Below are 14,773 nucleotides of genomic sequence, written 5' to 3' on the forward strand. Positions count from 1 at the left end.
TAGACCCGGGGACTGTGCCGGTGAACACACAGCCCCAGACCTCAGCTCATCTCAGACATCATACTACACTGCCCAACAACAATGAGCTCTATTTTCTGATGCACCACAGGTCAGATAGAGCCCTTCTGCTCACAGATGCATTGTTCACCCACAATGGGAGAAAATAGCAGTGCAGGTGTCAAAGAATGTATGACTCTACAATACAATTATTTGATATAGTCATATGGGCTTGCAGATAATAATGCAAATGTGAGTTGATAAATACTTTACACATTTTAAGCAAATTATTTTGCTATGATATGAAAATTTCCTAAATTGTGGAAAGAATGTCTGACATATTATTTGATGTGATCTAAAATATACAGGAAGAATAAATATATCCTGCAGAAGAAAAAAGTGAAACTCACCATAAAATGACTTCAGGATCCTTCTGCATCTGTGTATGTAGACAGAATGTTAAAGAGAAAATCTATTAGGGCAGACTGAGGTTTAGCACTGCTCAGAGAGCAATTACACAATAACTGTAAAATTATTTTGATCTCAGGGGATATTTTTGACAAATTAGCCCTTAAAGATAATAGGGCTATTTCAGTGTCATCTATAATAAACACTCCAGAAAGAGCCACTCATACATTTCTGAAATCATGAATCATCTATTCATTATTTCTCAAAGATCAGCTTGCATTTGTACACAATTAATTATGAGTAATCTATGGCATGGCTATTTTCACTGAAATGTAAGAGCTTTTGAGTTGCAAGCTCAATGTTACAACTTTAGGCATATAGCACACACTTATTCTTTATTCTCAACAATATTCGTTTTACAAATCTTCTGAGTGTTTTCTACTGTATCATCAACCCAATCCCATTTAAGTGTTTCTGCCAGGGGCATTCAGAGTATAAACTGTTACAAGGGGAAAGAAGATATATAACAATCAATGATGTCTTGCTAGTTAACTTGTTACACTCTTAAATCTCCATTAAAACCATGTAATCCAGTCGGTGAAAAATAAAACAAAAAATAAAAAAAATGTCTTTCAATCAATGCACTCTATATGGAAAGTAATCTTTGTGGAATGAGCAGTTCAAGATGCTGGATTTTGGAGGTAGTGTAAAATGAAGACGCTCTGTTTCAAATGGGCCCTCCTCTTAGGGCTTGCAGTTCTTTCAACTTTCAATTTGTTAATTTCAAATGAAATAGAAAAGGGCGGCAGGGAGTTGGGGGTAGTCTATTAACAGCATATAACGATGAACAAAACAGCCAGGCCACTGAAGTTGTGTCTGTGGCTCCATGACTGCCCAGACAGGCGAAAATATATCAGCACTTCCTAGTCTATTTCCACATATTCATCAGTTTATTTTTAAATTTCTGTCTGAACCCTACATTTTATGTTACTGCAGCAGGCTACACAATGCGCGCATGCACTCACACACCTGCAGTAGGCTACATAATTTACCATGGTCATAGCAAAAGAGCATCCCTGTAGATTTAGGCATAGATATTTTGGTGTTGCTGCCTCCCAAGGAAAAAAAAAAAAGTACGTAAGTGCAGGTATAAAACCAATATCCTGCTGTCGTGAAAAAAGAAAGATGCTGTGAAAATATTTACACACCAACCCTTCTTAATGAGCAGTAACTTGAGTATAGTTATTACTTTAAGTCATACACATACACAACGCAAAGACGCACGTGTGCTCTCTCTCTCTCTCTCTCTGTGTGTGTCTCTCTCTTCCATGGATGTATTAAACTGCTCTCTTCCCTTCTCTCTCCCTCAAACAAGATTTTCCCCAACCGCACAGTTGATTTATTTCAGTGAATTTTCCCCTGTCGCACTTGAGAGAAGTTGATGAGTGCTGAGGAAAAGACTACGCCTATTCATTCCTAATACCTGCTTTTGTAAGCACCGCTTGCAGTCGACGAGAGAGAGGCAGAAATGCTTCGGGAGTGCAGTGCAGCATGTTTTCGTTAGTCCTCGCCCTCGTGCTTCCAAGTAACCAATCCACTGCCGCTATACTCAGCTCCAGCGACGACGCGGCCAATCAGAGTACAGCTCACACCAACGTCTCTGCTTCAACTTCCTAGCGGGAAGCTATCGGGAAACTGTACCTGGACAGCGAGCATTTATGGTAAATAAACATATTTACTGGTTAATTTGTGTCCTGGAATCATATTTGACAACTTCTTAAATAAAACATCCATGGCTAAAATCCTACGTAGGTTAAACATCAAGGTTGATGCTGTATTACGCCTAAAGTGTGTAGCGCTAACCATAACATGAAGCTAGGTTTGGTTAGCCATGCAGGTACAGCTGTTTTTGACAGCTGTCAGTCAGCTGACACGTTGTTTACCTCTCAAAACCTGACACAAGAGCATCAGTTCATCAACCTCTCGCTTATTTGTATAGATACACGGCCGATCAGAAGAAGATGAGACTGTCCCGAGCAGAATATAAAGAGATAGTGAGATGCATCGAACAGCTGAGACCTACGCGCCAGTGTATGAAGATGCTGAAGGAAAGATTTCCAAAGTAAGTAGTTACTCACTGGAATGTAAGTATTCATGTCTTCGGAGTGAGGTTAGGTTATATTTGTGAGTTTAGTTTTGCATCTCTCTCTGTCTCTCTCTCTCTCTCTCTCTCTCTCTCTCTCTCTCTCTCTCTCTCTCTGACTGGGGGAGAAAATGTGACCAAACTGCTGCATATGAACTGCCCATACATGTGCACTGTAAAGCAGTGTGAGGAATGGCCAACTGCACATAGCAAGATGTGTTTAGAAAAGAAAAAAAATAATTTCTTCTTCCTGCTTCTACTTCTCTCTTCTCAGTCTTATTGGTATAAGAGCAAGTTAAGGTAAACTCAGCGATGACTTAATCATAAGTCTAGTAGCCTACTATTAACTCCTGCTATAGTTCGCTCGGTTTTTTATTTTGCTTTTTGATGAGCACAGTTATTTAACAATTTAATTGATATGTCCATGGTGCCGGATTAATAGCAAAATGATTTATTCCCCTGTTCTTTGTTTTATCACCCATAATTAAATATTAATTCTACTTAATTCACTCATCATAACCACTGAATAATGCCTTACAGTTTTTTGCATGGGCTTCCATTACAGCTTTGGCCACTGTTTCACCATGCAGCTGCTGCGCATTCAGAAATCGAAGAGAGGGGTTAATGGTTGTGTTTGCGTTTCTCCTTGACACTGAGGGCCCTCTCTTTATTGAATGTAACACGTGTAATCCCCCAAGGCCACCAGGACACCACGGCTGATCCCGTCGAGGTCACTTACAAAGTCGCATGTATTTGGAGCTTCCTACTTCCATTGTGTCCTAATCACCAATCTAGAAGAAGGTATAAGGTCCCCAAAGGGGACACAGCCTACCTTGAGCTTGCCTTTGTTCTCACTGTCAGCATTTTACAGAATATGCCATGCTTACAAAGTGCATCCAACATCCTGTATGTTTAGGCACCAACACTAAGAACTCCTTCTCATGATTATTGTGAGATCCTTTCTCCTTTTGGTTTTCTAATCCAAACTTTAACCAACAGTCCAAATACCTTTTTTAGAGAGGTGGTGGTGGGGGTAATAATTAAAGGAAAACATTGGACCGTTTTCATTCCAATAATTCTGCACGATCCGTCCCTCCCGGAGGTGCTGGCTCTTTTGTTTAGTCTTGCCGGTTATTGTTATTATTTCGTTCACCATAACCAATCTTGGGGAGGCCCCTGCTCTTTAAAATCCCTGAGTCTCGTCACTGGGCCTGACAGACAGGCACGGCAGCAGTGTTTTCACAGCCTGCGAAATTATTCTGGTTGTCCAATCAGCTGAGCTGGGCTCTGGAGGGTTAGTGATTGGACTGGCAGGAAATCAGGCTCTTAAGACATAACATATCGACTAGGCCATCCATCATCTCTTAGCATGCGCTCAGGCACGGCAGTCAACCGCCCCCCACCCCACCCCCCTCCTGTCCCCTCGGACTGTGTGGGAGCCCTGCCACTGCGTAAATATTGGCCAGGCTGGGGCTGGCGGGGGGGTTGGAAGGGGGTGAGGGGTGGGTTGTGGACTGGCCTGCGCCGAAGGAGTGGGCACAAGATCGGGAGGGGGATAACAGTCAGAGAGATAGAAAAGACAGGTATCTTTGGTTATCAAATCATTTCACATTACACTGGATGACTTACAAATGATGCAAGCTATATTGAGTAATCTGTAGATTCATGTGTTGTCTACTAGTGTCCTGGTAAGGCTGTGCTGGTTCTTTTCAGGTAGGATGTGCCATATTCTTGAGGCAGAGGACACAGGCCTATTATTTTGTTATGTTATAATTTTATTATATACATAGCTTTTTTTCATAGCTTTTTCCATACATTGACCAGACTAACTTAGTCTGAAAATGTTGCCTAGGTCATAAATGGAAATGTATGCTGTTAATATTTATTTGGAATTAATGGAGATTAATAGGAGTGGCCATTATCCTCAAGCCTCTGAAAGCTTTTCTGAGTACAAAAGCATTTCGTAATCATTGCTTTTGATTGGTGACTCAAAGGGAGGAAAATCAAAACTTTGAACCAAATGATTGTGATAGGCCATTTCAAGGTAATTTCCACGGAAGGTCTGTCAGTCTTTCTGCTGTGCTATGAGTATGGGTAGTGGGAGGAGAGAGGGAGGGTCGCATAGACAGATAGAAAGAGAGAGAGCGATGTGCAGTCCCTCATCTGTAACGCCTGCATAACACAGATGTTGGGAGTCATCTGTCAGCCTGGCCTCTCTTGCCGGGCCCGAGCTGCTCTGAGGGGAAAAGAATTGGACACGGTGCTGTCACTTTTTACCCCCACTCACAATGGAGGGACATGCAAATATCAACCCCCATTCTTGCCCCCTCTTCCTTGCCCTCCTCTCAGCCAGCCGTGATGTCCTGCCTAGTATTTGGGCCGCGACTAGCAGCTACAATGAGAGCCAGGCAGGCAGCGAGGGGGCGGGAGGGCTCATCGCAGGCCGGCGCGGGGAAAAATGTGACATCAGTCCCATCAGGCCTTTCTCTCGCCACGTATTAGAATTGGAAATGATGGGCTGCTCTCTGAGGCCTTGCCTGACTTCCCTCGGGTCCAGAGGGGACCCCAGTCCTTCCACCCTTTGTCCCCAGAGAGAGTCTGTGTAAGGAGGGCGAGAAAAAGAGGGAGGGAATGTGAGAGTCCTCTGGCTCCTTCTGTGCTATATTATGAATGAATTTGGATGTAATGATTACTCCCCTCTTTAAAATGCCATTCAGCTCGTTCCTCATATGGCTTTCGCAAATTTCAGGGAAGTGTTTGTGGGTGGGTGTGCAGAATGAGGCAGATGCCTCTGTTTTGGAAAAATGCTTAAAAAGAAAAGTGTGAAGTCCCCCCCCCCCCCCCCATCACAGTCAATGTCTCTCTCTCTCTCTCTCGCTCTCTCTCTCACGCACACACACATACACACATACACAGCTCCCTGGTGAGGAGTCCCTGAACGTTTTTCGAATCGGGCCCTAATGTGCCGTTTTCATCAGCAGTGAGGCGGGCTGCAATATGGTGCTGTGGCTCGCTCTGGGAATATGAATGTTGATTAAGCATGCGTTCAGCCTTTTGAAATTCTGAAGAAGTGTCAGAATAATGGATGTTGAGCAAATGTCAAGCATTTGTTAATTTCTCTGTTATTTGGGGTTTATCTAGCATGATCTTGGGGAGGAAAGCAGAGGCCAGGGTTGTTGTGGCATGTGCCATTGATATGGTGATTTCTTGGCTACAGACACTTTGTTTTTGATGGTAATATCCAGGCTCAGGAGGAAGCTTAGGGACTTGCTCATTGATTATTTATTGTGGCTATGGTGTTTATCTCTCTATTACATGCTGGTTAAACCTAAGGATTTGGTAAAAGGCTTGATGCATTAAATAGACATGCTCTTTACGGATTTATTTTTACTTCACAGTTACAGTTCAAGGAATCACCAAAAAATAAAAAAAAAACTTGACTGATCATAGTTCTACTTTTAGGAATCATCAACAAAACTTGTATATTTATGCACATTTTTTTTATTTTTTTATTGTTCTTTTCTATCGGCGTAGTATGATTTACTTCCCATGTTTACAGTACAGGGTTAATTGCGGTTTTGGAAACCCCTTTATAGTTATGTTCACACAATTGCCAAAAACATAAAAACATTCAACCCTCACACTTTGAAGACCTGGGATTTAGCAGGCACCTGAAATCCCTTTAACTTCTTTGCAAACTACCCAAAAAAAACCCCCCAAAAATCCCTTAAATCACCTAATACCTTGTGGGATATGGTCAGGGATCGATGCTCCAATCAATTGGCCAGCAATCAGCATCAGAAGTGGACTTTTGGTGTCGAGCTTACTTGGATAGTCCAATTAAAATTTTGGAAAAACAGAAAATGAATCAGCTTTCATCAAACCACTAAGCATGGTGGCCCACTTACCTGAAAATTCACATTTACTACCATATATCAGTTACATGCATACAAATTAAGCTTTCAGTATTTTTTTCTGTTCAAGCAGTACTAAAGCTTGCCCAGATAAAGTCTTTAAAAGGTAAACAAATGCAATTGTTTATGGGGGGGGGGGACTCTAAAGACAAAAGCCAACTTTTTTAATACATACAAAATTATAAACAGTGTTGGTACTAAATGTCCCAATTGAAGCATTTCTAGATGTAGCTGTAATTTCCATCCTCTTTTCCATGGAATAGGTCAAACTGCTCTGTTGTGGCTGTTTTGAAGGTAGAATTCCATGGCTGTTGTGTAGCCTGGAAGTGGCAATGACATTACCCAGAGACTGATCCTGTGCAGAGACTGTGAGGGCAGCCTCCAGTGCACGGCCTCACACTTCTGGCTACCCATATAGAACAAAACACAAACTGGCAGTTGGGGCTTATGGGTACAACCCTCGGAGGCTGAGAAGCTGGCGGACTAATTCCACAGCTTTATGTGGTTAGATGAACATTGGAAGGATGAAGGGATGGATGTGGGCTAAGCGGAGAGAGGAGAGAGCTGGAGGAAGAAGAGAGGAGTGAGGCTGTGCTGAGTTTACAACTTCATGTCAGGCTAAGGAGTTCATGAATAATAGATGTAATCAATTACTTGATTAGGAAGCACAGGAATGATCTGCTTCCTCCTCATATCGTAGGGACGTTGTCCAAGCACACTCTGTAGATTGTAAGGCCTTTTCGGCTCATTGGGCTAAAAACACTGAGGTAAGCAGCCCGTTGCTAAAGTAGGGTGCGGTTTAAAGTGATTATAAGGGACACTGCAAAAGGGACACTGCATAATCTTCAAGGTTCAAAAAGCCTGCAATTATTGCATTGCCACACAGAATAAGGTGTAAATATTAGTAGAGGAAAATAAGTGACTCTGGAATATGGGCTATTCTGAATAAAAACAATGTATTAAGCGCTATATTTACAATAGTATGTATCAGCACTGTCCCCCAACCCCCTACCCACACACACACACACACACACACACAGAGGGAAACGTACAGGACGGTCTACCACAGTTCAGCTGGGCAGCTATGGTGGAGTCTCTTGCCCCAGGTTCTTTTTGCATACCGAGATCAATTGCAAAAGAAGAATGAAACAAATTGCCCAGAATGGTACAAGTGCCGTAGCCGTGCTTGAGGGAGTAGGCAGTTGGTCAGTGTAATGTGTTTTCTTGCCAGACCAGAGGATGCTCGCCACTTGACGGATAACATGGACCTCATTTTCAATTTTCCACGAGAGTTTGCAGAAATGGCAATGATAGTAATTACGCTATAACAATAGCAACGCGCCATAATAGCTATAACACGTTTTGTCACAGATGGCGTCATGGAGATCCCTACCTTTCAGGAGGAATCACAATTAGGGCGGTGACTGTGGTATCAGTCCCACTCTTTTTGCCACCATTATATAACAGTCCTGACATCTTGGGGCACCTCTGAAGACACAGATTTTAAAGATTGTAATAAAGTGAGGGTGGGGGAGGGCAGGGTGGGGGTCATATTTTTCTTCTATTAGGACAATTGTAGGCAGTGAGATGCCCTGTTGTGCTTCTGCTAAAGCCATTTCTGTCCACGTTCCCCCGCAGGCTGGTAGGTCGTCTCTGGCCTCCTCAGAGAGAGGGGGAGGGAGTCAGTATCCTTCAGTGCAGTAGAATATACTTTTGAGTTAGACTTCGGAGAAATCCTTCTGCAGTTATAGAGACTGGGAAAATATTTGATATGTCCATACTTAAGTTGCTTACTTTGGTCGCCACCTGGACATAATAATAATAATGATAATAATAATAATAATAATAATAATAATGAGAAGAACTAAAGTGCTTACTAGATTAAATACCATACTCATACATATTAAAATTATCATTATTATTACTAGTAGTAGTAGTAGTAGGATTATAACAGCAGCAACAGCAATAATAATCATAATCATAATAATAATAATGGTATTTAATCTAATGGCAAGAAGACACTTCAGTTCTACAGAAAAACAAGTAAAACCAACTTGAACTGTAAACACGCGTGCTCATTGTGCAAGTATTTGTTTGAAGCTGCATGACTCTGAGATGTGTGTTTGTTTCTATGTGTTGTCAAAATATATTACATTTATACATTAAGGCCTAAAGATTTTTTTTTTCCCCGCATTTGTCTTGCTGCTGATGACGGTAGGCTTAGCTGAGAAACAGATGTTAGCATTTTGCCTATCAGCATGTGTAATTAGATACATTTGCATATGCAGAATATTTAACCAAACCACATTCAGCTATTTTTCTCGATATAAAATCGTGATCTATAGGGAAGGAAATGCTTTATAATAGTTTTGTGTCAATATTTTGCTTTCATATGTCTCAGTTAAGAGTCCTAAGGTGAAGTATAAGTCCTAACTGTTCTGTGACAGCATGAGCCACTAATATGAAGAAAGATGAGTGGGTAATAGTTGAGTGAGGTATTAAAAGTGCACAATATTTCCTCACACTTTGTAAGACTCATTTCATCCATATATTTCCGCTCTCAAAATAGCTTCATTGCCATTATTAAAAATATGTGCCATGCCTCAATTAGCTAGTTCCATGCCCTGAAGAGTCGCACCATGCACCACTCTCTGCATGCAGATCCACCAAATGCTAAGTACTGTCGCAGCATATGATACCAATGCCATTAGCCAGGTGGCTTTCATTACCTAAATTACTGCTATCGTTTATAATTAATTATTTGTAAATAGGAAGATTCTGAATATAATTGATTGCTTGAAGATCTTCCCTCCCCTATTAATTAGCTTGACAGAAAAAATTCAAGTCAGTATTTTCACTGCTGTTTTTCCTGAATGCTTCAGACATTGATACACTCTGGCTAAACTGAGGAGGCGATAAGGCGATGCAACACTCAAACTTGACTTTGTCAGATTCATAACCAATGGACAGGCTAGCTTAATAAAGCCTAAAGCACTGACCAGACAGGCATACCAGCTCACTGACAAAGTGAAAGTCCCTAATTGTTTTAATCTAATCTGCTGCTTTACTATTTTGGGTGCCAGTGCATATTAATGCTCTGTCTTATGTTGTAGGGAAGGGTAATTAGGTTGAGAGTGAATGATTCCCTAACCGCTCTTCTGTCTCCCAACCTTCTGTTTCCCCATGTTCTAAATTATATCCAAGAGGGAGGGATTTTTTTCCTCACACAGAGGTCAATGTAGGGATGTGCTGCAGTGTCATTGACTCTTTTCTAAATGAATTTACAATCATATTCACTATTTGCTTTTGTAAATAAGTGCTATTTTCAGTCATCAAAGACTGAGTTGAAAACAAAGTGATCATAAACTAAACTCCTATTCATAAAATACAATTCTATCAAGTAGGCCTTTCAAATGTTTATTATATTAAAAAATGCAACCATAGTTTTTCATGTCTAGATAAACTAAAGACAGGGATTGATTAGCTCAATTATTTATCTAGACATCTTACTAAGGCATTAAATAATGAAGCTTTATCTGTGTATTTACAGATAGTCTTCAATTAGGGGTCAGGTCTTCCCAGGCCCTGCCATAAACAAGGGATTATTATAAGCTCTATTCTGGGAAATAATTGGTTTAATCTAATAATTACCTTCATCAAATGGCATTTTGGATTGGATGGCTCATTTTGCTTTTCCTTTTGTTCGATCTATTTTGGTTTTGTGATCCATTTTGACCTCTTCACTATCTGAAAGCTATGGAAATATAATAAAGGGGTGAGCACATGGGTACAAGATTTTATTAAGACTGAGTAACATTCAAGGTGAAAATCCAAAATCAGTTTCTCTCATAACATGCAGATATTGAAAATGTGATGAAGCCAGCAACGTTACTCTTAAATACTTCAGGGTATCTGCAAGGAAACTTGATGTTTTTCTACCTTAACCTTGTTACCTAGTTGTGAATCTTACTACTTTCACATTCTGCCATATCATAGCATAATACAATGTTCTATTCAGGGACTGATCCTTCTGCTCACAGTGTGTGTACAAATCTGAATTATAAGCTAATTATTAGCTTAAGGCTCAAAAAAGGAATTGTATTAGGTTGAGCTCAGTTGAGGAATATATTTAAGTGTTTTTGCATTGGTTTATTTATTTTTTTCTCACTGAGAGTCTTTAAAATCCTTGTATTATGAAGCAAGAAGGTGAATGAATTACATTGGAAATGTAATGCTACTGTTCAGCAGGCAAGAAGATCAGATCTCCATTGTAAGACTGCGCTTGGCTCCATATTTTAGCATGAATTGAGCATACTGTGCCCAGGAGAGCACAGGTTGGATATACATTAATGTAAAGCCTGCAGTAACTTACTATTAATGTCTGTTAAATGGAAAAAGGGGCATTATACAATATGGGTGCAGTGTAAAACTTGACAGACTATAAAACCCAGACAACCTTTGGTTTGGATCCAGTTAGCTGCACTCATCTCTTCATTACTCTCAGCTTTTATCCTCTTCAAATCTCACAATATTTGGCCCTGTTGTTTTCGCCTGTTTTAGTACTTAGTTGTTTTTGCTTAAGTTTTGATGTCAGCTGGCAAAATGTAGACTGAGGTGAGAAAGAAAAACAAAAGTCCCTAAAATTCTTACTGTTTGAAACAGATATGTTTTCCCAGATATTAAGAGCAGTTTATGTCCCTTTAAACTTAACAGGGTATAGATTTAGCAATTAGGCAGTAATCATGCTCATTATAGAGAGTAATCCATTTAAAACCTAACAGATGTCTGTTCCAACAGGGGGATGGCGATGGTCCCACGCCAACAATAAGCCTGTAATGTTGTTGAAATGCTCAGGTGCAAGGTTGAAGTGGGAAAGAATATTTTTTTTCTCCCTTAAGTGTCCACATGTTGACAGTTGACCATTTAATGGCCCACTTAATTGCAGTGGCCCCTTCGTCCCCACGCATCATTGTAAATTAATGCTGAGGTGGCAGTGTTTTGTCTGAGACTTTTTTCCCCCTTCCCCTTTTTCTTGAAACATTTTTTGCCTTCTCTTCTCTTGTAACTTTACTGAATCCTTGGTGGTTGATGGGACTCATCCGTATGACGGGTCAAACCCCAGAGACTTTGAATTGTTGAGCATTAGCTGTTCCGTAGCCAGAGCAGTAAAACTGTTTACTACTGACATCTGGAGAAGCTAACATGGCGGCTTTGGTGGGGTTAAGTCATTACAAACTGCTAAACTATTCCAGTGGTTGAAATGCTTTTATTAAGATATGGTCTCAGACTGAGACTCTAGACAGAAATCAATGCTTGAGATTCCTCTGGCTTTGTTTACATGTCACATGGTTATTTCATGGTTCATCGTGATTGATGTGGAAGGCCTATATGGACTCAATATTTCAATGCAGATAGGAAGCTCGGGCTTCTAGTCAGTATTTACATTCCATTCTCAGGTGACTTGTAAAGAAAAGTCCATTAAATGTAACAATCAAATGTACTGAGAGCAGTATATGGAGACACAAAACCACTGGAGACCATCGCAGAGCAGTGTGTGTGTGTATGTGGGTGTGCATTCCTGTGTTTTTGTTGATATGTAGGGTGGAGGTATGTACCATCCAATTAGAATAAAATCTGTCACTGCTTTAAATATTTTCAATTCAAAGGATGCTGTGGGGGTTGGGGATGGGGCATCGGAGGGGCTGTGAATCCCTGTCGGAGCTGCCTGTTTTCCAGGTTTGCCTCTCTGCCAGGTGTTTGACATTGACTGGAGCTGGAGATGAATGTAGCTTATGGCAACCCATGGAATTGACCGACTCCTGGGAGTCCCAGCTTCCTGCAGTGAAAGTTTCCATTTTCAAAGCCCATCAGTTGCAGTGGGAGGGCTCCAGAATGTCCCATATGCCAGCACTGACAGTGAGGCAGGAAAACTTTCTCCTATCCATGTACCCCCCACCACACACCGCTCACTACACAAACAAATACACACACACATATTGTTCAGTCCCCTTTGCAAAGAGACATCTCCCAAAAGAGGGCTCCCTCATTGCTAACAAACTGCATTTCAATATGTTGCTCTTGAGTGCAATGTTCCCCACAGCTAATGGAGTTGAACCCTATCAATTATTCGCATGAATTTGCTTTGTTTCTGTCCTATTTTGTTCTCTTTAGCTTTGTTATGAGTATCACTGCCTTTTGTGCCGTTTTACATCAGCACAAAATGCACTCAAATTAAAAACAACAATGATAGACTACTCCACTCGTGCTGGAGAGAGGGTGAAAGAAGATGGTATGTATGATTGAGAGAAAGGGGGAAAAAAAAGAGCACGCTATATTTTCTCATCTCATACCACACACACAACCTCCCCCTTTCTCCCACCCCCAGACCATCGCGGCAGGAATCCTTTGTCGGAGGTGTTCATCTGGAACAACTTTGCCACACTTGTTTTCATGTTCTTTTAGATTACAGGGCAGCCGGCCCCAGCTTTGAAGCTCCCCCTCTCCCTTTGTCTCTGTGCAATGCACTCTGGTAATTAACTTTGTCCTTCTTTTATTTGTTCCAGTCACTCGCAGTCCACTCTTCTGAGCATCTTCTCCCTGGAGTACCAGGTTAGAAGTTTTCTTCCTTTGTGAGCCCTGACAGGTGCCTAATTGAATGATGAATGTCCCTTTATTTCTTTGTAATTGAACTGCCAGCTCTCTGATTGGTTTGGAGGATCCCCCCCGCCCCCCTACAACCCCTTTACTTCGCACCCCCCCTCCTCCTCACGTTCACGTTGAGGGCCCTTGCCTGCCTGAGCCTCAGTGGATGTCTGCCAAGCCTTCCCATCCATCTGTCTAATAACATCTAGCCCCTGCTTATTTGGTGGACCTGTAATAAATTATGCTAAACCATTATTATTCTGACAATAATAATTTCCCCGTGTAGTGCGGCTGCGTGTGCTAAATGTTTGCTGACTCGCACTGTCACTGCTGCTTTCCACGGCTGACAGCGGATGATGATAAATGGCCGCTGCCGCCAGTGGCAGAAGGCAGCACAGGCAGAAAATGGAGTCATTTATCATCCCCCTGACAGGTGTCACTCACACCGCCCGTCTCTGTGGAATTACATTTTTTGTGTGTAGTAGTTTTTAAATAAGTTGTTTTTTAACCAATGCTCTTCCTCTTTTATCCCCTGTCCTCCTCCTCCCTCTCGGTGAGGATGGCAATTGAATCGCATGGAAATGTCAGGGTGTGGGATGTGGAATGGGGTCATTGTTTGATCGAAAAAGGGGAAATGAATACAAGGTTTGAGTGAGGGGGGTGGAGGGTGGGGGGGTTGAACAAGGTTGCATTGGCACACTTTGACCCTGAGCAAACTTATTGAAATTAAATTACTGTGACCCGGGATCTCTTGCGCCTGTTCATGTACAATAGAGCTTGAAAAAGCCTTGGCTGAACAACTATTTTTATTCATTTTATTCATGTGTACAGACGAGCTTTATGTTTTTGCCTTCTCGGGTCACACACCATTATTATGTGAAAATTGCTGGTGTACATTTATTATTATTATTATTAGCAGTAGTAGTAATAGTAGTAGTACTAGTATTATTATTAGTAGTAGCAGTAGTAGTATTATATGTGTTAAGATTGTTACTATTAAGATATTACCATCAGTATGCTCTTTGTAACAGAAAAGAACAAAAAGAACAATCTCAAGACACCATGCACCAGATGTTATTGAAAGCCACTACCAAAGGTACTGTATTATTGTATTACTTTTCTCTCTTTCTCTCCTCTCTGTCTCCCTCTCTCTCACACGCTATCTATCTTTTTCTCATCTCTCTCACTCTTTCTCTCTTTCATCTCTGTCCCACTCTCATTTACTCTGTGTCTCTCCCTTTCTCTGTCTTGAGGAAGGGACCTGCTAAAGTCACGCGATAGTAAGTGGACAGGGCTGAGAGTTTGTGGGCCACCATGACAGATATAATCTCCTCTAAACAAATCACCACCCTCAGGATTCATTCCAGACCTCCACTTGCACCTGCTAAGCTTTCACAAAGCTAAGGCTCTGTTTTCCATGTCAGAATGAAAGCAACAGAAAAAGAAAAAAAAACAGCAATTGGACATTTGCCTTACACAGGCTTATGATGGGCTGATTATCCGTAATTCAATGGAAACGAATAAATAAGAAAAAAGAAAAACAAGCTGTAGGGGGGAAATCTTCTTTGCATATTGCAATTAGCCTTTATCTAGCTTATTAAGTCATTGTTCTGGAGAAAACGAGGCTGGATAATGCACTTCTAATCCACTTACGACAACAAACCTCAGA

The 14,773-nt window shown here is 41.2% G+C and overlaps 1 protein-coding gene across 3 annotated transcripts in view; it reads left to right on the forward strand.

Moving 5' to 3' along the window:
* The first annotated feature begins 2,074 nt into the window (after positions 1 to 2,074).
* cdin1 (CDAN1 interacting nuclease 1) overlaps positions 2,075 to 14,773 on the forward strand; it is a 58,258-nt gene continuing 45,559 nt past the window's right edge. The window contains exons 1-4 of one of the 3 annotated variants that reach the window (XM_071902214.2): positions 2,075 to 2,126; positions 2,405 to 2,527; positions 13,026 to 13,071; positions 14,136 to 14,200. In XM_071902214.2, coding sequence (XP_071758315.1) covers positions 2,427 to 2,527; positions 13,026 to 13,071; positions 14,136 to 14,200 — 212 coding nt within the window. In that variant the 5' untranslated portion in view covers positions 2,075 to 2,126; positions 2,405 to 2,426. The remainder of the gene's footprint in view (positions 2,127 to 2,404; positions 2,528 to 13,025; positions 13,072 to 14,135; positions 14,201 to 14,773) is intronic. The other 2 variants (XM_078289509.1, XM_071902219.2) reach the window with 2 other exon arrangements.

The sequence above is a fragment of the Centroberyx gerrardi genome, chromosome 17 (genome assembly GCF_048128805.1).
Source record: "Centroberyx gerrardi isolate f3 chromosome 17, fCenGer3.hap1.cur.20231027, whole genome shotgun sequence".
NCBI lineage: Eukaryota > Metazoa > Chordata > Actinopteri > Beryciformes > Berycidae > Centroberyx > Centroberyx gerrardi.